The sequence below is a fragment of the Loxodonta africana genome, chromosome 9 (assembly GCF_030014295.1).
Source record: "Loxodonta africana isolate mLoxAfr1 chromosome 9, mLoxAfr1.hap2, whole genome shotgun sequence".
Classification (NCBI taxonomy): domain Eukaryota; kingdom Metazoa; phylum Chordata; class Mammalia; order Proboscidea; family Elephantidae; genus Loxodonta; species Loxodonta africana.
Genome location: NC_087350.1, coordinates 50,172,017 through 50,197,067, shown reverse-complemented (window position 1 = coordinate 50,197,067; position 25,051 = coordinate 50,172,017). Strand labels below are relative to the sequence as shown.

At 39.2% G+C, this 25,051-nt stretch overlaps 1 protein-coding gene across 4 annotated transcripts in view; it reads left to right on the top strand.

The window, feature by feature from the left end:
* Positions 1-25,051, top strand: part of GAPVD1 (GTPase activating protein and VPS9 domains 1) — an 82,952-nt gene that overhangs the window by 44,141 nt on the left and 13,760 nt on the right. For 2 of the 4 annotated variants that reach the window (XM_010587629.3, XM_010587628.3), the window contains exons 16-25: positions 1,934-2,021; positions 6,391-6,513; positions 7,932-8,061; positions 9,815-9,921; positions 10,249-10,408; positions 11,904-12,091; positions 12,566-12,779; positions 14,721-14,793; positions 15,740-15,937; positions 17,277-22,737. In XM_010587629.3, coding sequence (XP_010585931.1) covers positions 1,934-2,021; positions 6,391-6,513; positions 7,932-8,061; positions 9,815-9,921; positions 10,249-10,408; positions 11,904-12,091; positions 12,566-12,779; positions 14,721-14,793; positions 15,740-15,937; positions 17,277-17,417 — 1,422 coding nt within the window. In that variant the 3' untranslated portion in view covers positions 17,418-22,737. Of the gene's footprint in view, positions 1-1,933; positions 2,022-2,967; positions 3,049-6,390; positions 6,514-7,931; positions 8,062-9,814; positions 9,922-10,248; positions 10,409-11,903; positions 12,092-12,565; positions 12,780-14,720; positions 14,794-15,739; positions 15,938-17,276; positions 24,823-25,051 lie in introns of those variants that run through there. The other 2 variants (XM_003407735.4, XM_010587627.3) reach the window with 2 other exon arrangements.

Below are 25,051 nucleotides of genomic sequence, written 5' to 3'. Positions count from 1 at the left end.
GCTGTTAGAGAGTAAGTTGCCAACCTGATGTTCCATCATCTCTGAATACTCCTAGTACAGCCACCAAAATCAAGAAATTAACATTGATACGTTACTACTATATCATCCTCAGACACTGTTCATTATTTCCCCACTTACCCCAGTGCCATTTTTTATGGTGAAAGTATCCCTTTCAGAATCATGTGCTGTGTTAGTTGTCAGGTCTCTCTAGTCTCTGTCACTCTAGAACAGTTTTCCCTTGACTTTGGTGGCTTTGACACTCTTGAAAATTATAGGCTACTTATTTTGTAAAATGTTCCTCACTTTTAGTTTGTTTGCTGTTTTCTCATAATTAGATTCAGGTCATTCGTCTTTGGCAAGAATATCACTAAAGTAACACTGCATTCTTTTCATTGCATTCCATCACTGCACAATTTTGATTTGTCCCATCAGTATGGTATTCATTTAGATCACTTGATGGAGGTGTTTTCTGCCAGTCTTTGCTGCTGTAAAGTTACTCTTTTCCACTTTGTAATTAATAAGTACTTTGTGGAGAAGTACTTTGAAGTTATGTAAATATTTTGTTCTTCATCAGATTTCTAATGTATCAACTTATTAATTTATATCTGTAGTCTTGTAGTTTTCTATTTTAGTCAATAGGTTTATTACTACTATCATTTATTTTAAAGCTCACTTGTTACTGATTTGGCCAGTGGGCGCCCCTTCAAGCTGGCTCCTGATAGCCCTGTCACTCTTTGAACATTTCATTGCTTTCTGGCACAAAATGTGCCAAGCTTGTCTTGTACTTAGCCTGCCCTTGCCCTGGAATCAGCTATTTCTCCAATGAACCTTTATTCTTTTTAATGGAAAATTGTTTTTAGAACTCAAGATTTGAGTACTAAGTGTGCTAATTGCTATAGAGGTGTTGCTGCTCCCAGAATCTCTCTCTGTGGGCAGAACTAGGGAATATATGTATGCACATATACATACATATGTTTACATTTGTTTTTATTTCTGTACATATCTATGTACATATTTATATTGAGGACCATAAGCTCACACCAGTACAGTCAATTCCAGTCCAACAACACGAAATCTAATTTTATCTTTCTCCCTTTCTGTATGTATAACTCTCTTCTCCAACAGTGAGAAACCTACTTTCATTATTCTTCATGCATTTACTTACTTGATCAGTCCCCCTGTATGTAACCAGTTTTGCATTCCCACTGCCAACGCTTCCCTGGCACAGATGCCCTCATCTGTCTGCTTTGGCTCTCCCAGTTTTGTAGATGAAGAACTAGGTCACATGATAGGCCAGTAAAGGCAATTACTGTCCAGGCCCTTTGATATGTAGCCTTAATGATAATGTAATTGGTGTTCAGAACATGAACTTTGGAGTTGGTCACATCTAGGCTTGAGTCCCAGTTGTGCCACATATAGGCTCTGTAACTTTGGGAAGGATAGGGAGGTAACCTTTTTAGCCTGATAATTTCTCATTGATAAAAAGAACTTCATAATGGTGCCTATCTTTTAAGGCAACTCTGAGGATTAAACGAGATAATATATATCCTTACTCTCAGCATTTGCACGTAATACATACACGGATTTATTATTAGTACTACCACCACCACCTCTGCTACCACTCTGGAGTTTATTTGTATTGCATTTAACCATTATTCATTCAGTAAGTATTAATTGAGTGCCTACTATGTGCCAGGCTCTGTATCAGGCATTGGAATTACTAAGAATAATGAGGTAGTGCTTGCCATCAAGGCGATCACAGTCTGATGCTTACAAGGTACACTTTGATTTTTTGAATTTGGCTTCATGGCAATAAGAGCAGTTTTAAGGCAAACAGGAGTGGTTTTTGCATTTCACAGACTTACTGAACTCTTTTTCATAGTAATTTATCCTGCTACCCAACTCCAAATAAAGCATCAAACTCTTTCTACAGGCTGAAGAACGCAAAGATAGCGATGATGAGAAATCAGACAGGAACAGACCATGGTGGAGAAAACGTTTTGTTTCAGCCATGCCTAAAGGTAATTCTATTAAAGTATTAGAATGCAATATAAGTGACAAGAAGCAAAGCCCCAAAATCTCTTTCAGAGACCCAGTATCTCAACTGCTCTGTGAGGCTTGCTGGGCCTAAATTTCCACCTGTTTTTAGTGTGTATAAAATGGTTCCAGTCAGTGGATACTAAAGCAGAGCTTTAGAAATGACAGTTCTTGTTCTTTGCAGGAAGTGATAGTGGTTTCAGTAATGGAAATCATGCAGGTCACGGTTGTTTAAATACCCTATAACATAGTTATGTATTGCTGTTAATTACTGCAGGAAAAAAGGAATGTTGCTGGTAATTAAATACTGAAAAGTCATCCTTTACATTCCTGGAATAAATTTAAGTTTTTTATGTCTGTGTTCATTGAGAATGTTTATACCTTAAATATTAGTGTTTATTTTGGAAGGCAAATGTATACAATTGTTTGCTTTTTTTTTGTGATAGCCTGGCATCACAAGAGATTTGAGTTGGCAGAAGCATCTCTTCCTGAGGGGAGGGATCATACAGGATTAAAACTAGAGACTTCTTCCAAAGGCCTCTCTCAAGAACTGTGGCACTGAGGAGCTGAGGAAAGTTGCTTTCACGCCATACTCAAGCCCACTTGAGGAGGAGGAGGAGAGAATGATGCTCTGAGTTTTGAGTGTGTTGTTTATGAGCAGAGGTTAAGAGGCAGTGGTTTTTACTTATTTCCAATGAGTTCCTATTAAATCATTCTTGACCCCAAAGCAGATTCTGAAAGCTAATTTAAGAACCTTCAATGCTATCTTAAGAACAATTATCAATTGACGCTCATGATTCCTTAGCTTTTAAACTTTTCAGCCTCCTCTCACTTAGAAATATTGGCCCACCAGTAACTCCAAAATGACTGCTGTCTTCCGAGTAGTGCAGTATGTTATATGTCACACTACTGACTTTATTTAATTTCCAGCTCCTATACCATTTAGAAAGAAAGAAAAACAAGAAAAAGACAAAGATGATCTGGGGCCTGACAGATTCTCAACACTCACAGGTTTGTAGACCCATGGACTTCCTGGCTCCTTCATTCCCAGAGCACATATTTCATAACACTTTTTCTTGGGTGCCATAAGCGTTGCCTTTTTTAGAAGAGTGTGTGTGTACAGTGGGGATTATGTTCTTCATAGCACTGTGGTTTCCATTTGATGGCCACAGTGAAGCTCAGTGTGCTCTTCCTGCAGACCGCCACCACCATCATCATCCTCATTATCATAACTTCTGTTTATGATGAGGCCCCTGATCGTGAGCCTCTAGGCATATCATTCAACTCGACACTTAGTGGGATGATGAAACATGGTGCTTTTTAGGAAAGTCTGGTGACGGTTTTGGTACTGTGCATGCCGTATCTTTTGGATCACTGATTGAGAAGTTTTCTCTAATGTTGATCATAGAACTCTAAATTTATTTCCATCTATAGTTTGTTCTTGATTATTCAGGATCACAGTGAAATCCTGTTTTACCGAATGTTCTCTTTTTTGGTAATAAAGTATTTATTCAAACAGTATCATAAATGCCAACCATTATAATAAAAGCTTTATAAACTTTACCAGTTTTTTTCAGCTTGAACCATTTTAACATTGCAGTCTAACCAGAGGAAAGTATAACTAGGAGTTGAGTTCTTACCTTCTTCGGCATTTGTATTTCTGCAGATTCTTTGTGGCACGTTATGAACGAGTGTCCTAGAAGGGAAAAGTTTGAGAGGTAGTGTTAATGACCCAGCCTGAGTTTGGTAGTAGTGTACTATTTCCCCTGGCTATGGCGCATCTAGGGGGAAGTTAATTTCTCACCTCTTTTTTTCTTATCTTGATTTTAAATATGTTATCCTACCAAGTTAAAATGAAGAAATTATATAAAAATGGGATAAGTTTCAAAAGAACATCCTCCTCAAAGAGTTCAGCATAGTGCAGGTAGAATCCCATTTTAATGCATTTTATTCTAATATTTAGTCCTATATGTTTAGGTCTATTTCTGTGTCCTAATGTACATCCCTGCCTTATCTGATATGGTGACCTCCCTGAAATACAGGGTTTTGAACAGCAGGGAGATGTGCTTATAGGCCATAGTTTCCTGCTGAGAGCAGTCAGGCACTTAACTTTGCTCAGTTAGTAGGTACCTGGTGAATATCTGACTCATGCCAGGCATTGTGCTAAGCGTTGTGGGTATTAAGTCCAGTAGCACATGACCCCTGTTCTTCAGGAACTTACAGTCTGACTGGGAAGAATTGGAAAGACATTGTCCTTTTGGCGGGGTATTTATGTTACTAGTGTTAGTATAACACCAAAGTTTACAAAGGGAGATATTCTTAATGAAATTTCTTGTTTTTAAAATACTGAATAACTTTGGAGAAGGTACTCATTTTTACTTGTGCCTTTGTTTAATATTCTTCTTGATTCGTGGTGCTGAGACTAGAAGCTAGCTAGAAAACAGTAACTTTTTTTCATGAAATAATTTATTTTCTTGGTGTATGATTTAAGCAGTTTACATTCCCTTCGGATGCAGACATTGGTATCCAGACCTAATTAATGACCCATTTAAAAATTACTAAATCAATTTAAAAATGTTATGAAAGGAAAATTGCTTACCAGTCTGTCCATAATCCTGCCACCCTAATTGCTTTTTTTTATATTCTCCCATCTTTTCACATATCTGTATGTGGTTTTTTCATGATTAAATCAGAGTATGTATGTAGCTTTTTATTTTTATTTAATCACATGTTGTTCATAAACCCTCTCCTTATTTCTACTAGACATAGCTGGTTTTTTAATCATTTTTATTGGCTATAAAATAATCATATTCTGCTACAGCATCAACATTCTTTCATTTGGATATTTAAATTGTTTCTAATTTTTTACTATGAAAATGCTGCACACAGCTTTGTATTGATAGCATTTTTTGTTTGTTGGTTTTAATTATTTCCCTGGGATAACATTTACAAGAATGGTGTGATAGTAATAAAGGGCATAAGCAATATTGTGGCTTTTACTGTGTTTAGTCAAAGTGTCCCACCCCTTTTTCAGAGCCTTCCCTCACACTCGAAACCAATAGCCAAGAAGTACTTCCCCCTGCCCCAAAAGACTCTGAAATGATAAAGGTTTTGTCAATTTATATTTTGAAAAAGGTCATATTTAGTTAGGAATATGTTATCATGCCTTCAAATACATTATAGCAGACAGGTTAAATTACTTCGGAAATACCCTTTCTCCATAGTTTACTACTTTACAAGATATGAATACCAAATGTTTGTTTCGTAGAAACAAAAGAAGAGCTTGTGGGCTTGCTACTTAACCTCTCTGTGCCTTTGTTTCCTCTACTATAAAATTTGGGTAAATAGTACTTCCTGGCACTTGATAAGTGCTTAATGTTGGCTATTGTTAATAATAGCTGCTATTAAAATACACACACACACAAACACAAAATGGGATTCTACTAGAATGTGAACGTGTATGATTAACTGCTTGGCCTAGAGCTGTCTGTAGAGTTTGTCTGACTATGGAACTTAATTTTGTCCCATAGATCTGTAGCAATTCTTTGCTTTGACAACCCAGTTAATTAATGACTCTACCGTTTTAGACTCCAGGAAAGTATTTTTAATGTGCTGATTTTGTTGACAGGATGTAACAGTCCTGTCAATAAACAGTGCTGCATTTGTGATTGTGATAAGCTTTTTCTCTGTGCATCCCAGGTACAATTCCAGCACTCCCCAAGAATGTCTAGATTATCTAGGAGTGCCTCTGACACCATTGCAGCACAAAAGTGCTCTATTCCAGCAGCTGCACTGTCATGGTGAGACTTAGTGAGACAGAATATAAACATCTGTAGTTCTCAAATGTGATGTAGAGAGAGAAACTCATTAAGGGAAAATGGAGTAAGAAATTTTTTATTATTATATAAAAGGGCTTAATTCTAAAGTTTGGATACTTTACCTCTTTTTTTCCTCCTTCAGCATGGAGATGTCTGAATAAGTGGAGTCTGCATATAAAAACGCATTGTTGAAAGTTCTGTTAGCATGAATTGCTAATAACTGTGATCTGGGTCTAAGCACTTTAGAAACCGTCATCCATTCAGTCTGCACTGAACTTTGACACTGTCATGCAGAATTCTGGCAATGATGAGAAAGTGGAGCTACTCCTCCCAGTCTCCTGCTTTCACAAGGCTCTCAGACCTAGAAATGGGATGAGTAGGCAGCTGCATGGTGCCTCTTAACATTGAGATATGTGCTCTTTTTAAGTCTTACCTCCTAATCCACCCTTGGGATTGTGCTACTGGTGTCGTACTAACATCAGCATTGGTACAAACCAAAGGGAGCTAATTCACATACTGTCCTTTCCCCCTGCAGATGATCCCAGCCCTAGACTCAGTGCACAAGCTCAGGTCGCTGAGGATATTCTGGACAAATACAGGAATGCCATTAAACGAACCAGCCCCAGTGAAGGAGCAATGGCAAACTATGAAAGTACAGGTGATAATTATGATAAAGATTTGAATAGTAACTTTTGTATCACAATGATAAAGGTAATTAAAAGTAGTCTTTAAAAGAAAGAATAGCTAGAGGAATGTGTATTTCAAACCAAATCAAATTGAATTGCTGTCCCTCTCTATACTCTCCCACTATGCCTGGGTATGCCCAGATGTTCAGCTGCGTTCGAGTTGTCATCCCATAAGGCCGAGGTTACTGGCCCAGAGGGAATTTAGGGTGTGCTTTTTTTTTAATGGGAGGAGGTTCTTTTTCATAGTCTGCAGAACTGTGCTTTTATCTGGTTATTTAGATTCAGTATACATGTGGAAGCAGACTCTTAGGACAGGTTATCCATTGTTGCTTGGGACTTATTTTTTAAAGGATTCTGTTTTCCTCACAGTGGAATACTGAATAGCTTGTTAGAAAATATGATATAGTCCCCAAAATAAATTAAGTGGGTAACAAAAGTGTATAAATGCATAAATAGTATACTGTATATATTTATGCTTGAATGTGCATAGAGTGTCCCTGGGAGAATTCATAAGAAACTGGTAACATGAGTTGGCCTTGAGGAAGACTCAGGCACACTACAGGGGGCAAGGGAAGAGGAGAACTTTCCTTCCCACACTTTTTTTATTTCGAAAAGTTTAGAGTAACAGAAAAATTATAAGAATAGTAAAGGTCCATATATTCACTACTAGACTTAACAATTTTTGCCACGTGTTCTTTTTTCCTGAAGCATTTGAAATTAAGTTATCGTGTAAGAATAAGGATATTTTCCCCAAAACCGCAATATCTTTATTACCTTTTTATTCTTTTTGATTTTATATGTGTGCGTATTGTCTACCCTTGATTGATTAATTAAAAACTAAAGACAGCTCTGAGAACACAGATCTGTCCTTGCTGCATTTGTGAGTTAGCCCCGTGGCTCATTTGTGAGTATAGTGGAAGGAACTCTTGTCAGGAGAATCAGGAGACCTGAGCATTTGGTCCACCTCAGCCACTAGCTAACCAAGGGATTTACAGCAAGCCATTTTCTGACCGGGCAGAATTCCATGTCTATAAAATGAGGGTGTTAAGTAAAATAATTTTTGAGGTCCCTTTCAATTCTGTGGTTCAGTGATTCTGACTACAGAATATTAACTTTATTATGTTAATACAGACTTTAATTGTTCTATGTTAGGGTTGGTACAAGAAGTAAAACCATTTTCTTCTCAAAACAACTGATCTCTTGATATATTATTGTTGCTATCAATAACTTAAGTTTAAATGCTTGAAGGTTTTTTTTTTTTTTTAAAGAACTCTACTCTTATTGCACAATATAGTACTGATTTGTCAATGAGGTGCTTTGAATACTTATTAGTGGCAGAATACCCCAGAGTTAACCTGGCTATCCTTTTTTGGGGGATGTGTTTGTTTAGAGGTTATGGGTGATGGGGAAAGTGCACATGACTCTCCTCGTGATGAAGCACTGCAGAACATCTCGGCTGATGACCTCCCAGACTCTGCGAGCCAAGCAGCCCACCCCCAGGACTCGGCTTTCTCTTACAGGTAATTCCTCTTACAGAATTTAGGATTTTTGGGTTTGCACTTTTGGTTACCGTTGTAGTTACTCAAGTGATTGAGTCACCTGATAAATGTATATAACCGAGAGAGATAAGAATGAAATGCCTTTTTTTTTTTTCCTGCTGTAGATGAAGGCTTTAATTCAGGGTTAAAAAACTCACATGCACACAAGGGGCACATAAGTAATTTAAATGAAACAAGTGGCAGTGCTTCTGTCCATTCAAAGCTACCAGCCCATGTGAGAAATGTCCGGGGGGGGACTGAGATAATTAGGCAGGATCAACTGCCACATTGTTGAATGACTAGCTGTCCCCAGTAAACTAATTGGAGCCGTCTCAGTTTGTCATTCCTTCATGCCCTGGGCAGGTCTTTTTAACTGGGCTTGAGAAAGAACATGACTTTAGGGGCCTTTGTTTCATAGGAACCTCTACTTTCCCTGCCAGGAGCATCAGTTTTAAGACACCAGTCATTTTTTGTGGAGTTACAAGGTTTTATCTCTGTTGCTGCTTCTCCTTCTCTCTTTTTTTAACTTTTTTATTATAGAAATTCTCGAAATATACAAAAATAGAAGAATACAATGATGGACCCGTTACCCAGATTCAACAGTTAATTAATCCATGGCCAGTATTGTTTCATATGTAACCCCCCATGTCATTTTAAAGCAAAGTCCAAACAGCATATTATTTACAAGTAACGTGAGGCTTTATAACTTTTTTTCTATAGTAAAATTAGGAGGAGAGTGAGACAGCATTTTTATTTTCTGACCATGACTTATTTTATTTTGCTAAATTCACCAGGTCACTTTACCATTATATATTTCATAAGAGCCTTTGCAAAGTGGGTGAATGTTATATTTGATCAGCTTGATTTCTAAATTAGTCATTTTATAGGAAGAAAACGAATAGGGAAAGATTCCGAGCTAGTCAGATCAGGTGGCAAGTGCGTCTGCCTGCAGAGGAAGAGCAAACTGCCCTGTTCTCGAAGGTGTTTACTTAGGTTGTTGTCTTTGGATGGTGGGTCTGGACATTCTAAAGAAGCTGTGTTCCATGCCCACAGAAAGGGCCACAGGTTATAGCAGATAAAAGAAACTCAGTTGTATCTCCCAGTATGAAGAACTGCATTGTTGTGGAGGGCGACACCTTACTGAAGTGTGCTCTACCACCAGGTAGTATTTAGTCAGCAGTTCAAAGTTAAATGGAAGCCGATTTTGGCTCGATACAAAAAACTTTCAAACACAGAGCAATTGAAAAGGCTTCTTGTCAGATGGCGAGCTTGTCTTGTGGTAGGATCAGCGTTTCTCCAGAGATGAGGTGGAAAGGATTCAATTCTTATTTTGGTGGTGGTGGGGTCTGATGACCTCTGTGGTCCCCTCCAACTGGCATAATATGATCTTTGTACTCTTGCCACATACCCAGCATAGAGCTCAGCATATGACAGAAGTTAGAAAGGATTTGCTGTTTGACTGAGGACTTTACAGAATGATTCTTGCCCAGAGTACTTTCACAGCCTTGCTTCATGGGTAACTAGAAACTCTCTTCCTTTAAGTGAGGTGTCAGCAAGTTAAAAATTATCTTTATTTCTGTCCATTTGGAACATTTGAGTCCTCAGGTAGCATATTGATTTTTGTAGTAAATGTTTCTAAAATGTGACCATCTCTGGTTAAGAAAATTAATATGTTAGTGTTTTTTGTTAGTATTAGTATATTTTATTAATACATTTTGTAAATCTCATTCTTCAGAGATGCAAAAAAGAAACTGAGGCTTGCTCTTTGCTCTGCGGATTCTGTTGCCTTCCCAGTGCTAACCCATTCAAGGAATGGTTTACCAGACCACACAGACCCAGAAGGTAAGTTGCTGCATGATAGTTTATTTGTTCCTATATTTATAGGTTGAACTATATGAAATTGCCAGTATTTAACTGTGTTTAGTTCTGTACAGCACTTCCATATGGTTCAGTGTAATGGATTTATATTACATCACTTAAGGGCACTTTGATTATTGATGGTTCATTAATCAGTTCTATAATTAAATGGTTCTATATATGGGAGTGGTAATATAGCTAATGATACATGGTAAACCAGAGCTGTATGCAGAGCTGTTACAGCTATATGTGCCCATGGAAATTCTCAACAGTAACAGATTTCTTACTAGTATTTTTTGTTCATTTGTTTAGACAATGAAATTGTATGCTTCTTAAAAGTTCAAATAGCTGAAGCAATTAATTTACAAGATAAGAACTTAATGGCTCAACTTCAAGAAACAATGCGTTGTGTATGCCGCTTTGATAATAGGACTTGTAGGAAACTGCTGGCATCTATTGCTGAGGACTACAGGTAATTGACCCAACCTGTTCAGCTCTTAGACCTGAATTGCATCTGTATTTTCTCTTCAGTCATTATTCAGAAACGAATCTAGGCTTACTGCAGAATGCTTGGCTATGCTTTCCTGGGTATAGATTTCTGAGGAATACATTTGATTATTTACCCCAGAAATGTAGTCATAAACAAGCTGCTCTTACTAGTAGAGTAACATGGTTTACTTTAGCTTTGCACTAACGCAGCTTTAGTATGGCTGTATTGTGAGGCCAGAATAGCTAGGATATCATTTTCCTTTTTCAGGGGTGATGGGAAAGACTACTTCCATGGATCAGAGAATCAGGAGTAGGCTTAGGAATGGCTACCCTTTGTCTGCTGCCAGTCCTTGGCTAATGGTTATGGAGAAAAACTAACTGAGATGCTTAGGACATGAAGAGACATTGAGGCTTGGGGAACAGGTGCTCCAATGATTGTTATATTTAGACCATAAGTAAATAATCAGTGGGGAATGTTTAATGACATAGTGCAGTTTCTGGTAAATATGATAACCTACCAATGTGGAGATCATGCTTCAATATAAAGTGGACCAACTATGCAAAGGGACTTAGTAACATTTAGTGAGTTAGGTTGCTAAGTGTTCAGCCCAATAGATAGTATTTTTCACAAACATGCAAGATAATTTTTTTTTTTGTATTTAGGTGAGGGTTTACAGAGTGAATTAGTTTCTCATTAAACAATACATTGTTTTTGTGACATTGGGTGCCACCCCCATGACATGTCAACACCCTCCTCTTCTCGACCTTGGGTTCTACATCACCAGCTTTCATGTTTCCTCCTGCCTTCTTGTCCTTGTCCCTGAGCTGGTATGCCCATTTTAGTCTTGTTTTGTTTTATGGGCCTGTCTAATCTTTGGCTGAAGGGTGAACTTCAGAATTCACTTCATTACTGAGCTATGAGGGTGTCCGGGGACCATACTCTCGGGGTTTCTCCGGTTTCTGTCAGATCAATAAGTCTATTTTTTTTTTTTTTTTTTTGAGTTAGAATTTTGCTCTGCATTTTTCTCCATCTCTGTCCAGGACCCTGTATTGTGATACCTGTCAGAGCAGTTGGTGGTGATACCAGGTACCATCAGGTTGTGCTGGACTCAGTCTGGTGGAGTCAGTGGTACTTTTGGTCCGTTAGTCCTTTGGACTAATCTTTCCCTTGTGTCTTTGGCTTTCTTCACTCTTTCTTGCTCCGGATGGAGTGAGACCAGTGGAGTATCTTAGATGGCTGCTTGCAAGCTTCTATGACCCAGACACTACTCACCAAAGTAGGATGTAGAACATTTTCTTTATAAACCGTGTTACATGCAAGTTAATTCTGTTTCTTGAGCTGACAGCATGATTAGTCCTGCAGAAAATTGTCTACAGCCAGACATGCCAATTTGTAAAACCAAGGGTTATGAAATAATTTTCCAAAGAAATTGTGCACTGTGTATATCTGATAGCCTGCAATGCATTTTTTCTTTTAGAAAGAGGGCCCCGTATATCGCTTATCTAACTCGTTGTCGACAAGGACTGCAGACCACACAGGCTCACCTGGAAAGACTACTACAAAGGGTTTTGCGGGACAAAGAGGTGGCCAATAGATACTTTACTACCGTCTGTGTGAGGTTACTGCTTGAGAGCAAAGAAAAGAAGATCAGAGAATTCATTCACGGTACCTAAATGCCTCTTCAGCTGTATATTATTGAAAAGATTTTGGAATTTTTTGTTTTGAGTACCTACATGCCTTAGAACAGTTCCTTAAATACCGAGAGTTATTTTATAGATTCTTAATAATTAACTTTTGATGTCAAACAAATAGATTACCTTTTTAACCTGGATTGAATATCTGTAGTTAATAAAAAATTGGGAAAATTGACAACTTTCTGAATCTATAAAATTTTTTTCACTTTTTAAAATGAATTGTTTTTGTAACAAACTCCTTGCTCTTAAACTTGGATGTATGTCTTATTTTTTTCTTGATTTTAATGATTTGCCTGCATATTCTTCTAAAATAAACCAAACCCAGACATACCTTTGGCTTTAGATTATGGTATCTGCATAGCTAGTGATTAAAATTATTTCTATAACTTCCTTTTTAAAATTATTCAGATAATTTACTGAAACTTTTTATTATTTTGCATTGGAGACTTTCAGAAACTCACAGCAGCTGATGATAAAACTGCTCAGGTAGAAGATTTTCTGCAGTTTCTTTATGGGGCAATGGCTCAGGATGTCATATGGCAAAATGCCAGTGAAGAGCAGCTTCAGGATGCCCAGCTGGCCATTGAGCGAAGCGTGATGAATCGGATTTTCAAGCTTGCTTTCTACCCTAATCAGGATGGGGACATACTTCGTGACCAGTGAGTGCTTCTCTGTTTAGTGCCCCTGTTGAACTCTGTAGGGATACAGCAGGTAGCTGCATACGTTAGGCAGCGTATACATAAGACAGTATCTGATACTAAAAAGAAATGCATCAGTTACCATTTTTCACCCATCAGACTGACAAGATCAAAAAGAATGATAATATCCAGTGTTCTCAGGGATATGGGGAGTTAGGCTTGAAGGAGTATAGATTAGTAAGGTCTTTTGGGAAGAGACTGCGTTCTACCCTGCCTAAAATATTCCTCCCTTCCTTCTTCATGTGATCAACTCTTACTTACCCTTCAGATCTTGACTCAAGTGTCACTTCATTGGGGAAACTTTCCATACCTTTCTGACAAGTTAAATCTGCTGTTAGGGCTCCCAGGCCTGTGTACCTTTCACAGTGCTTGCCAGAGTTGCAATTTTACATTTGTTTGAGTCACAGTTTCTCAACCTGATGCTATTGACATTTTGGGCCAGAAAATCCTTTGCTGTAGAGGGCAGTCCTGTGCATTGTAGGATGGTTAGCAGCACCCTTGGCCTCTACACTAGATGCCAGTAACACCTCCCCCCAAATTGTAACAACCAAAAATGTATTCAGACATTGGCACATGTCCCCTGGAGGCAAACTCAGCTCCTGGTCTTGAGAACCGCTGGTTTATGTGATGATCATTGGATGAATGCTTCTCTCCCCGACTGGATCATTCCCAACGTGAGAGCAGGAACACAGTGTTTTTATTCACCCACTCTATTACAGTGTCAAGCGCAGCTGGACGGCTAATACATGCTCGTTATACATGTAGCAATGAACAGTTACATATTTTAATATCAGAAATACCTGGAATTGTGTGGTATGTGGATTATATCTCAATAAAGCTGTTTTTTTAAAACAAGTATATCCTAAATATACATCTGGAATGGTCACAGTGGTTATTTTTGGGTAGTAGGGCTATGGATGACTTAGCATTTTTATTTTTCCTCATCTGCGATTTTTTTGAGCACTGCTTCACAACCTTGTTGAAGTTGCTCCCATGCTTCCTGACAATAACAGTGGCTCACTGTGCCAGTGACTCTCAAGGGGACCATGTAGCAGAACCTCAGGGTGGGTCATTAGTGGTTTATATAAGTTTTTTTAATGGAAATTTTAAGATACCGCATATGTACTTGAGAGAACTCACTTTCGTGTGAATGGATTAGTATCATTTCTACCTGCCCCCTCACCTGTGCAGCTCTCAGAGGCTGCTAGCCCACCCCAGGCCTTGGCACTTATGTACACCACCTGGGTCCTGTTTCCTGTGCAGAGCACCAGCCTGGGGCTTCAGGCATAGGATAAGGAGTAGGGGCATTCAAACTGTAATTCCTGTAAAGAGCAGCCTTGAAGTAGATTATTCCTACCCATAGCCCTATGGCGTTTCTGCAGGTTTTATCAAGTGGAGAGTCAAGGTGTTCTGGAAACCAGGAAAGCTGTGTTTAGCCCCTGCTGCTGATCCATTTGTGGCCTTAGGCAAATTCTTTACCTTTTTAAGCCTGATTATTTTCATCTACAAAATGAGTTGGGTGTTCTCAAAGTCCCTTTTCCATTCCAATCTTTAGTTTCTGGCTTGTGATCCCTCTATTTCCTCTCAGCTTATTTATTATTAAAGAGTGTGTCCAAGCAACTCCTGGGCTAAGGACTCCTCTCCTTTATCCTTTGGAATGCTGTCCCGGTCCAGGAAAGTAGGACTTTCATCCTCCCTACATCCCCTTGGCTCTCTCAGCATTTCTACGCAGGTGCTAAATATGAGACTTTTTTGACCTAGAAGAATACTTACAGTCTCAACTGTAATTTCAATCTGTATTTAGAAATGTCTAAAATGTTTTTTAATGTTTTGCAAAGATCAGTTATAACTTTTTGTGTACCTGAAATGTATATTTATATGTACTTCTTGGGATGTTTTCAGGGTTCTTCATGAACATATTCAGAGATTGTCTAAAGTAGTGACTGCAAACCACAGAGCTCTTCAGATACCAGAGGTAATACAGGTTTTATAGCATGGGTGATACTATTAACTAAAAGTTACTTGGTATACCATGTATGTATTACAGGTTTTTCAAGAATTAGAATTTAATAAAAATATAGAACACCCTTTGCACAGGTTGTAATTCACTCTAATTATAAAGTTCCTGAATGTGCTTCTGAGGGCTGAAATTCTCTGGCATGGAGAGGGCCATGAGTAGTAGCAAGGAGGGAGGGCCAGCATGGAGGAACCCCTCCTCTGAAGCCACTAGGTATGCAGGAAGGGCTTCTGGCACTCAGCCCTGCTCTCCCTGGGGCGGTGCTCTGCATTGCTGTTTTTATAGTCAGGCTGTGCAGAAACTTCACCTTTGAAGAAAGAGTCCTGTGGCACTCCAAGAAGGATAACCACTGTTCCAGGAGAGGGAATTGAATCCATAATGTGGCCTCAAAATTACCTTTTTGTTATTGATAGTACAAGGTAGTTGAGCTTTCTGCTTGTTTCATTAAAATTCCCACTAATGGATTATTAATTGGCATAATATTTTTAATTATCTTTGATTTTACAAATGTGTTATTTCTAGAACTACTATAACAAGGGTACATATTCATTTTTTAAAGTATATTCTTTTAGTAGCTTGTCTGTGCTTTTGGAATCAGCTAGAGTATAAAAAAAAAACAGATGTTCTATTCTTGGCTATTTAAGAAAGATAATTGTTTGAAATTTTATGAACTCTAGGTTTTGTTACTGTATTCCCTTTGTCTATTAATGGATATCTGGGTTGTTTTATATGCAAAGCAAATTACAGTTTGAAAATTAATCCTCAGTTTTGGGTGGAATGGGAAGAACAGTAACATGGTTTTCCTGGAGAAAGGAAAAGGTAGCCTCCTGACATAAAGGTTGCTGTGGTCGCTACTTGTGGTTGCCTTTAAGGTAAAGATCTGCCTGTCTGTGGTCTCACTTAGGTATATCTTCGGGAGGCACCATGGCCATCTGCACAATCAGAAATCAGAACAATAAGTGCTTACAAAACCCCCCGGGACAAAGTGCAGTGCATCCTGAGAATGTGCTCTACTATCATGAACCTTCTGAGCCTGGCCAATGAAGACTCTGTCCCAGGAGCAGATGATTTTGTCCCCGTTTTGGTTTTTGTGTTGATAAAGGTAGGCTCCTTACTACTATTAGTTAAAAGAGCTTATTTGGCATTCTGAGCAGGGTAGTGCAGGACTTCACACGATGTTAGAGGATTCAGCTCTTTTCTACATTTCAAGCTCTGTAGTATCCAGAAAGAAGGTGTCTAGTGTTAAGATTTGTTCTGTCCAAAAGTGAGAGTTTTCAAAAGAAAGGATGGAAGGACTAGATTCCTGAACACTGTCAGCTTTTAAAGCAGTGCCTAGAATTTGTGGTTAAAGCATACAAACTACATGAGTTTAGGGATTGGTTATTCACACTGATACATCCTTCGCACCTAAACAATGCTTGGCACACAGTTGGGACTTAGTGTATAATTATTGAATGAGGGCAGGTTCTTTTTATTGTGCTTTTACTGTCTTCTTTCACACTGAATTCTTCATAGTACTTGTCACATAGACAAATTTACCAATCATGTCACTCCTTTTTTAGCTTATTTTGTAGTTGTAACATATTAGTTTTTAAAATACTGACATTTATTGTCCTTTTTTTTACTTTAAGATTAAAGTTTTATCATTAAAAAGGTTTATTTAGAACAATTTTGGGGGGAACCCTGCAGTTTGGGAGCACATACCCACGAAGTGACAGTATCATCAGTCACGTGTTCCAGTCAGCTCAGCCCGTCCATTGGTTCTCGATACTTTATCTAAAGATTAACACATCTAAGTTAATCAAATATTAGACTAAAAAACGATTGTTGAGAGCAGTTCTTAATTTAATGTCTAAAGTGTATTTGGCATATAATCGTACTAATTCTTAATGTTCGCAATATTTCTGCAACCTGAACTCTTGGAGTCAGAGACCTTTAGGATGAGTTTGCGATCAGCCATCACAGCTCCTCTTTTGACTGCTGCTCTTCTCTTTTCCACACATGATCTATGTAGACAGTCACTTTGCAGAGCCAGCCTAATCTAGTTTTAAGGAAAAGGCCTTAGCTTGTCTTTTCTCTTACGTGGAATAAGGCGAAAAAACAGTTACCTGTGTTACCTCGTGCAACAGAGGCCATATTGTCATTTTTTTGTTTCTTCTTCTGTTGATTCTGCCAAGACCTCCTAACCAGATATAACTCAGTTTGCATACGATTTATTTCCTTATGTGGTGTCCAGCTAGGATAAAACCTGGGTTGCCTTTCCTTTATACTGTTGCTACTCAGGGTGACTAGGTTTTACAAATTACTTCCAAAAAAGAATTTTGGGATGATTTTCTGACGAACCAGTATCTCCTTCACAGAAAAACATTTGAAGAAAAGTGAAATGATTTTCAGAGCTGTAGATCTGAGTAATTGAATCTTTTTGGTTTTCACTTCTCTAGGCAAATCCACCCTGTTTGCTGTCCACTGTCCAGTATATCAGTAGCTTTTATGCCAGCTGTCTGTCTGGAGAAGAGTCCTACTGGTGGATGCAGTTCACAGCAGCGGTGGAATTCATTAAAACCATTGATGACCGCAAGTGACCAAGACCAAGGCCCGCTGAGGCAGCAGACTGTTAGTTGGACAAATAGATCTCTGAAAAAATGTACCAGCTGCTTTGAAGGCTGAAGATTGCTTTTGTATGATATTGTACAGTGCTCAGACATTTTAAAACAGATCTTTACTAAACAGATTAATGAGCTAACAAGCAGGTTTTCTTTGGGCTCTTTTCCTTTCAGAGTTGCATATTTTGTTATTTTCTTGTCCCCCAGTAGAGAGTAGCACTGCAAAAAGGGACCACATTTTTCAGGTTTTTTGAAATATTAAAAAACAGAAAAATCTCTTACAGAATTCCTAGATCTCAATCCATGGATATACATATTTCCTTTTTTTTTTCTTTTTAAAGAACAGTACACCTCTTTTAAGATGCTGTCTAATTTGTATGCATCTAATGGAAGGAAAATACCAGTTGCACTGAGGATTGTAATAGTGGTGACAATAATGGCATTATCTATAAATACACTCACCTAAATTGAAAAGCTAAGAAGGAAATGTAAATATAATATATATTTATATTTGATGCAACAAGGACATCTTCAGATTCTAATAAACAAGGAGTATTGCTGATAGTAGGTTGTAACATACCCTCTTGTGAAATGGTTTCCTTGACAAAGTTAAGCTGAGCTTAAGAGCAAACAAAAAAATACACAGAAGTATTTATTAAAGTGTAATACAATTTATCGAACTTCCTTAGGTGTGGAGTTTTATGCGCAGGGCTGCCTTTGATGAGGAGTATAAAAATCACTGAGTAAGTCACTCAGATATTTCTCACTATGGAAGTTTTTGAGCCTGCACGTTGGAGGTAGACTCTTAATCGCCATACATTACATTAAAAGGAACAGTAGGTATCTAATACTTTTTTGTGGTACTTCTCTCATTTGAAATACTAAATATACTGTAGAAACCCCAAACAGAGCTCCTTACAAACCTTTAATTGTAATATATTTTTTGATGATTATTCACATTGAATGCACAGTCCAGGAATTCAGTGAATGTCATTTTTTTAAAAACTAATTTGTATTGTCTGCTCTAGTGATTCAGGTTTTACTAGTGATAAACTATTTTAATCAACCATACTATTCTTATGAAAAAAATCTATTTTGGCAAGTTTTTGTGCCTTTATTTCTCTCTTCTGAAAAAAAGTATGTGTTTTAGTAGTTTGGTTTGCATTCTACATCAGTAATTAATCCAAGAATAGGTTTTTGTGTCTGAGAAGTTGGCCAAGGAGGCACATCAAAGCTTCAAGCACAAGTCTTATACGTAGGCCATTGCTGACTGGTTTCACTTTGTATGTTTACTAAACATGTTTACTGATTGGCTTCTTTTATAACAAACTCAGTCCCGTATTGAGTCCCTGTTGCTGGCAGCAGAGTTTCCAGGCATTCGTAAGGGAATTGTGACTAACAGCCCTGAGCAGATGAATACAGAGGCTTTCTGCTCCCCCCTAAGATCTGTGTTTCTTAATGCCTGAAGAAACTGGATTTTCTTTATGCCTTCACCTCTTCTCATTCATTTATTTTAAAACATCAAGTTCCATAGAAGTGTGCGATGTGGTTTCTGCATTTTAGGGAGAGATCAAAATTAAAGTAGTACTACGGAATGTCCTTTTGACTGCTAGGTCAGGAAATCTGTGTACAGAGTCGTGTGCTTTATGGGCTGTTACTGTAAACTTGTCTAGGTATTAGAAATCAGATCCCATCATAAATACAGGACAAACCGTATACCATGATTTCTAAGACCTAGCCAGTAGTTCATTTACGTCAACATTTGATAAAATAAATGTTAACAGAAGACTGAATATTTGGAATTCATTGTAATGAGATTTAACTCGTAAGTCAATGAGAGTTTTTTTTTTTTTTTTTCCCTCCACAATGGTTGCTAAATCTATTCCATATTATCACTGTGGAAATAAATATGAAGATGTGGACTTTGCACAAGGCTCTTTTCTGTGGAGGAGACGGTGGTGGATTTGGGGTATAGGGCTACACTGGAGCCAGGAGATGGGTGTGCAGTGCTAGAGCCAGTGGGGCGGGTAGAACCACAGAGATTCAGCATCAGAATTACACACAAATGCTGATGCTCGGGCCTCGACTTGGGTGCTGGCAGAGACGCACAGCCCAGCTGTCTCAGGAGCAGTTACTTTTCCTTCTGAAAACCCTGTCAGCATTAACCATTGCTTGTCTGATTTCATGACAGGATTTATTATAGAGCTGATTTCTGAATTTAGCAGCTGGTATTAACTACATGGCAGTGGAGGTGGTGTGTGAGATGGAGTAATTTGATTTTGCTCTTTCAGGAAAGAGAAATAGTTGTTCTTCACATGTTTCTTACTAAACTTCCTCCTAGTATTTATTTTACATGAAAGATACAGAGCAAAGTACAAAATCACCCATGGGGAACATTTGGTAGCCACCAATTATAGTACTGAATTTACAAAGATAATGAATATTAACTGGGGAGACAGTAGCTCAGCTCATGGAATCTTGTAACATTAACTCTTCTCTACTGAAAAGAAAAATCAATTTGTATTTTGTATTAATATTTTGCTTTTGGAAGTTAAGTAGTAGAAATACAGGTTGAAGATTTCCTTTCCTTGTAAAATTATTATTGTTTAAACCTGGTAAACATTTTGTTTGACTTTAGGTCAAACCTCAACCATGGTTATTGCTTTCTGCTGCTTTTTCTTTTTAAAAACCTGCTTATGAAAGCCTTTTTATACAGATAGTTAAATAGCTGTAGTAAAAGAATTAGGTTTTCTGAGAGATTGGAAGATATATGTGATGCATGGTTTTTCCCATCCTGTTGTGTTCTGGAAGTCTTTGTTTAAAGTGGACTTTACATATACGTGATAATGTGGTATGTCAGCAAGAGAACAAAAACCTGGCTCAAGCAGCAACTATTCTTGCCATGAGATTGTAGCTGGCTGTGCATGCCAAGCAATGGCACCATTTTCCTGTTACTTGCCCTGAGTATTCCAGTTTGGACCAAATAAAGGTCAATTAGGTATTTTAAATGTGTAGAGTTTTACATTTTTCTTTCTTGGTGTCGTTGGATACGAAGAGGGAAAGTAGGAAGACTTGCTCAAAATTACTAGTGGATTGCATAGAAGCGATAGGTAGTGGAGTTATGCAGTCAGCAAAGGTAAATTAAGAGAGAGAAGGTGCTGTCCACTTGGGTAACAGCGGACAGTGTGGGCAGGGAGCCCACGCCTTAAAAATTCATCTCTGCTGCGTTGTCTTGTGTACTGTGTTCTCCTTGTGCTTCACCTGTGTTAAAAATCTGTGTACTGCCTCTTCTCTTGAACCTGGCAAAATCTTTATACAAGCCTGAATTAATGAGCTTGCTCAATCTTGTGTATGTACAGGAAACCCATCATGTCTTCTAATGTGATTGCTAATGTATGATACCATTCTGTAAAACTCATTAAAAAGGGAGAGCAGTTTAATTCACTGGGTTTATGTTTCCATCATCTGTTTTCGTATTCAGACAGAAGCATTTCTGAAAATTCATTTGGCTTTTTGAATATTATGGATGTTCTCCATGAATTCACTCTCATATTTTTCATCCAAACATCTAAGGATATTTGTTAAGTGTGATATGAGAAGGAACTAGAATGACCCAGCAGTTACTAATGAGATGGTAAACATTGACTGTTTTTAACACAGTCACTATCTGACCCTTATATTTGGTAGCTATTCATCAGCCTTCGTTCTGAAAGCAGAAGTGTCACCATTGTAATCACGATACTCATTGAAGCTTATATGAATCTTTTCAGCTGAGAAGGTTACTATTAGGGAAGGCTCTCTTTCTCGCAGAGGCAGACTCACTCTTTAGGCTCCTCTCACTGGTGGAAAGGCGCTTTCTCTATGCTGATTGCACTTCATTTAGAAGGGAACATTTAAAAACTTTCAGGGCTCAGTTTTCATTCAGTTCATTCAGTATTTAAGATTAACGCTATTACTTGCCTAGAACTGAAAATAGAATTCAGCTCTTCTTGCCAAGTCAGGACTGTATCTCTCTCGGATTCCTCTTATATTTGTATTACTCAGACCTTTCTCCTTGGAGTCCCTGGATAGCGTAAACGCATTCAGCTGTTAACGGAAAGGTTGGAGGTTCTAGTCCACCCAGAGGCACCTTGGAAGAAATGCCTGATGACCTGCTTTGGAAAAATCAGCCATTGAAAACTCTGTGGAGTACAGTTCTACTGTCACACGTGGGGTTGCCATGAGTCAGAGTCAACTCATCGGTAACTGATGGTAACCCCATGTCCCAGTAAGTAGCTTTGTAGCTGTTTTCACAAAGGATGCTGAGCTGACAGTGCGTGCCCACAGTGCTGCCTGTAAAATGTTCTGTGATGATCCTAAAAAGGGAAACCAGGTCAGAAGCTTCTAGCGGCTGCACATGTGCCCTCTACCTAACGATTAAGTGTTCACTGAAGAGCTTTCATTTCAGTCATTTTGTTCAAGAAGAATCCACATTGATTGAGGGTAGCGTTGTACAGCTGATTACTGTAATTGCTGTCAATAAGTTGTACACTTATAAAAGTTGAATTGGCAAAAGTGTGATATATTTACAACAATGACAGAAGTCACTGTTGAGGCTGCTTATGTACAACCAAACATCTCATGGGATTTGGTTCCTTGGTTTGGAGGTTTAGGGTCGTGGTTTCATGGGACATCCCAGTTAACTGGTCTAATAACATATTCAGTGCTTCTGTTTTACCTCCTACTGGCTGAGTCGTGTTTCATTGTATGTATGCATGTATTGTGTATAAGTACCACATTTTGTTTACCCATTCATCCATTGATGGACATTTAGGTTGTTTCTACCTTTTGGCTGTTGTGAATAGTGCTGCAAGGTACATTGGTATACAAGTCTCTTTTTTGAGTCTCTACTTTCAAGACTTTTGGGTATGCACCTAGGGGTGGAATTGCTGAGTCATATGGTAGTTCCAGTCTTTTAAGGAATCACTATGCAGTTTTCCACAGTGACAATAGATAAGGGCTCCAATTTCCTCACATTCTTGCCAGCTTTATTTTCTGTTTTTTTTTTTTTTTTTTTCCCCTTACCCATCCTAATGGGAGTGAAATGTCATCTCACTGTGGTTTTGATTTGCATCTGTCTGCTGCCTAATGACCCTGAGCATCTTTTCGTGTGTTTGGTGGCCATTTGTATGTCCTCTGGTGAAATGTCTATTCATGTCTTTTGCCCATTTATGATTGGGTTAGTTGTCTTTGTTGTTGCTGAAGTTTTATATATATATATTGGTTATTAGATTTTTGTCAGATACGTGGTTTCTGAAACACTTCTCTCAGTCGGTAGCTAGTCTTTTCACTCTTTTGGTAAAGTCTTGAAGAAAAGTTTTTAATTTTTATGAGGTCCCATTTATTTATTTTGTCCTTTGGTGTTTATGCTTTTGTTACTACATTTTATAATCTATTGTTGAAAGCTAGGCCTGACGACATTGCCCCGCTTGTTCTTCTAATAATTTTGTGGCTTTAATTTGCACGTTAGGTCCTTAACTCCATTTTCAGATTTGTTTTTGTCTATGGTGTGAGGCATCCTGGATCAATCTTGCCACTTACTGAAGAGTCATGGTTTTCAAATGGTGTATGGTTGTAGTGCCAGATCCGGCAATCTGAAGATGGTCTAATCTTAGCTCTGCTGCTTACCAGGCTGAAGGTGAGTGACTTGTCTTCTTCGAGAGGCTTTTCCTGATTTGGGCTATATTGCCTCAATGACCCCTTCCAGTCTGTAGTTTTGCCATATGTGTGTGTGTATAATCTTGAAATATTTCTCCTGTTCTATCATTTATTTGAGGCGTATAAAGTGCAGTGGCATCGTGGAGGTTGCAGTGAGTACCGTTGAGTGTTTGGAGCCTCTGATGAAAGAGGCCATCCACTGAGCTGACTCACAGGGGGATTTGAAGCAGAACTGATACCTTAGGTGACAAGACAGAGACAGTAGGTCCTGGAAGGCACTGCATTCCAGTATTAACCAGCTGAGCATTTGCTAGAAGAGGGCCGGGCACTGGTTATACCTCAAGACTCTCTGGGAGGTAAAGACCTTCCACAGTCAAATGAATAACCTCTGCACGTAGAAATCACTTAAACAAGAACCAATTTTTAACTAAAGGGCCCGGTGGTCATCCTACTCTGAGCTTAAATTCTGTTTTGCTATGCTCATGAATAACTACAGTGAAATAATTTCTGAAACTTTGTTACTCCCTCTGGATTTTAGACACTTCAGTCCTTGAGTACTCATCATCCCATCTCTCACAATCATTCACTCACCCAGTTTCCCAACATTTCTTCACTGCACCTAGTCCCCCAAAGCTTGTAGAGATGTTTTGAATCCACCCCCCACTGCCACAGCTATCTTTTTAACCTCCATTATTATAACTGCCTCCTGACTGGTTTCCATGCCTCCCTCTCACCCTCTCTCTTAAGTGCCCCCAGAACTAATCAAGTCTGCTCACACTCTTCTGCCTAAAATCTCTTTCTTATTTTGGTCCAACTTGACGTTTCAGCCTTGTGCGTCTGTCCTTTCCCCTTCCCCTTCCCCTGTAGCTCCACTCCAGCCCCTTAGAACTCTCACCTTGACCCCAAAAGTGCCATGCTTTATGTATCGCTCAGCTTTTGCCCTTGCTGAATCCTCTGGTTAGAATGCCTCTGCCCTCACCTCCCTTCAAGTGTTTCTTTCTGGAGGAAGACTCCCTAGATGCCCCATCCTTCCCTCCCTCCACAATGAGGCCCAATCCTCTGTACACCTCTCGACAGCCTGTGCTCTCCTTGGGGACAGTGTCTCCCACAAATGGCAGGTGTCCCCAAGTGTTTGCAGATGGTTGAATGGTGGGCAAACAGTAGCCCCTCAGTGCCCAGCGGCGATTCTACTGTCTTCTCCCAAGTGTGGCCCACCTGCCCCTGCTTCCTGGCTGGATTGCTCCCTCCCATTCTTCCCTTTGTGTAGGGTGTCCCTTCCTTCACGTAGTATAATCCTGGTAGTTCCTCACGTCCTTTGAGAAGACATGTGCACCAAGCCCTTGTCCTCCACAGGTAGACGTAGGTGGGGTAGCAGCTCCCCTGCAGCCCCGGCCCCGCATGGGCCTTGGACTCCAAGCTGTAGTCTGTACACTGCATAGTGCCACTCTACCCGCATGTGCCACAGTGTTAGTAAGTTCTGGATGGTGGGCTGCCAAGGCTCATGTCCCGGTCCCCTGCCACCCCTTCTGGCCAAGAGCTAGGGGTGGGGTCATGCTCCCTCTCCGCTTCTTCACCTTTCTAGTTTCAGGTGCCAAGTGGCCACAAGGCAAAGAATGGGGGTCCTGCTGGGCCATGTAGAGCTGACCAACCAGGAAAATGGAGTTGGGGCCACCACGAGTGGCAGAGGGTATGTCATGCTGTGTTCCCTCCCCTGTGCCTACCCACCTCCTCATCAGGGACAGAGACGGAGGGTGCCAGGCACTGTACTGTTTAATCCTACTCTGTGAGGGAGGGGCAACAAGGGCTATCTTCTGAACAGGAGTGGGGGGTTGGGGGGTGGATGGGGGTGGGTGCCCCTTGCTGGATATCCTGAGATTTGAACCAAACGTTGTAATCAGTGTAATCTGCCGTTCTTT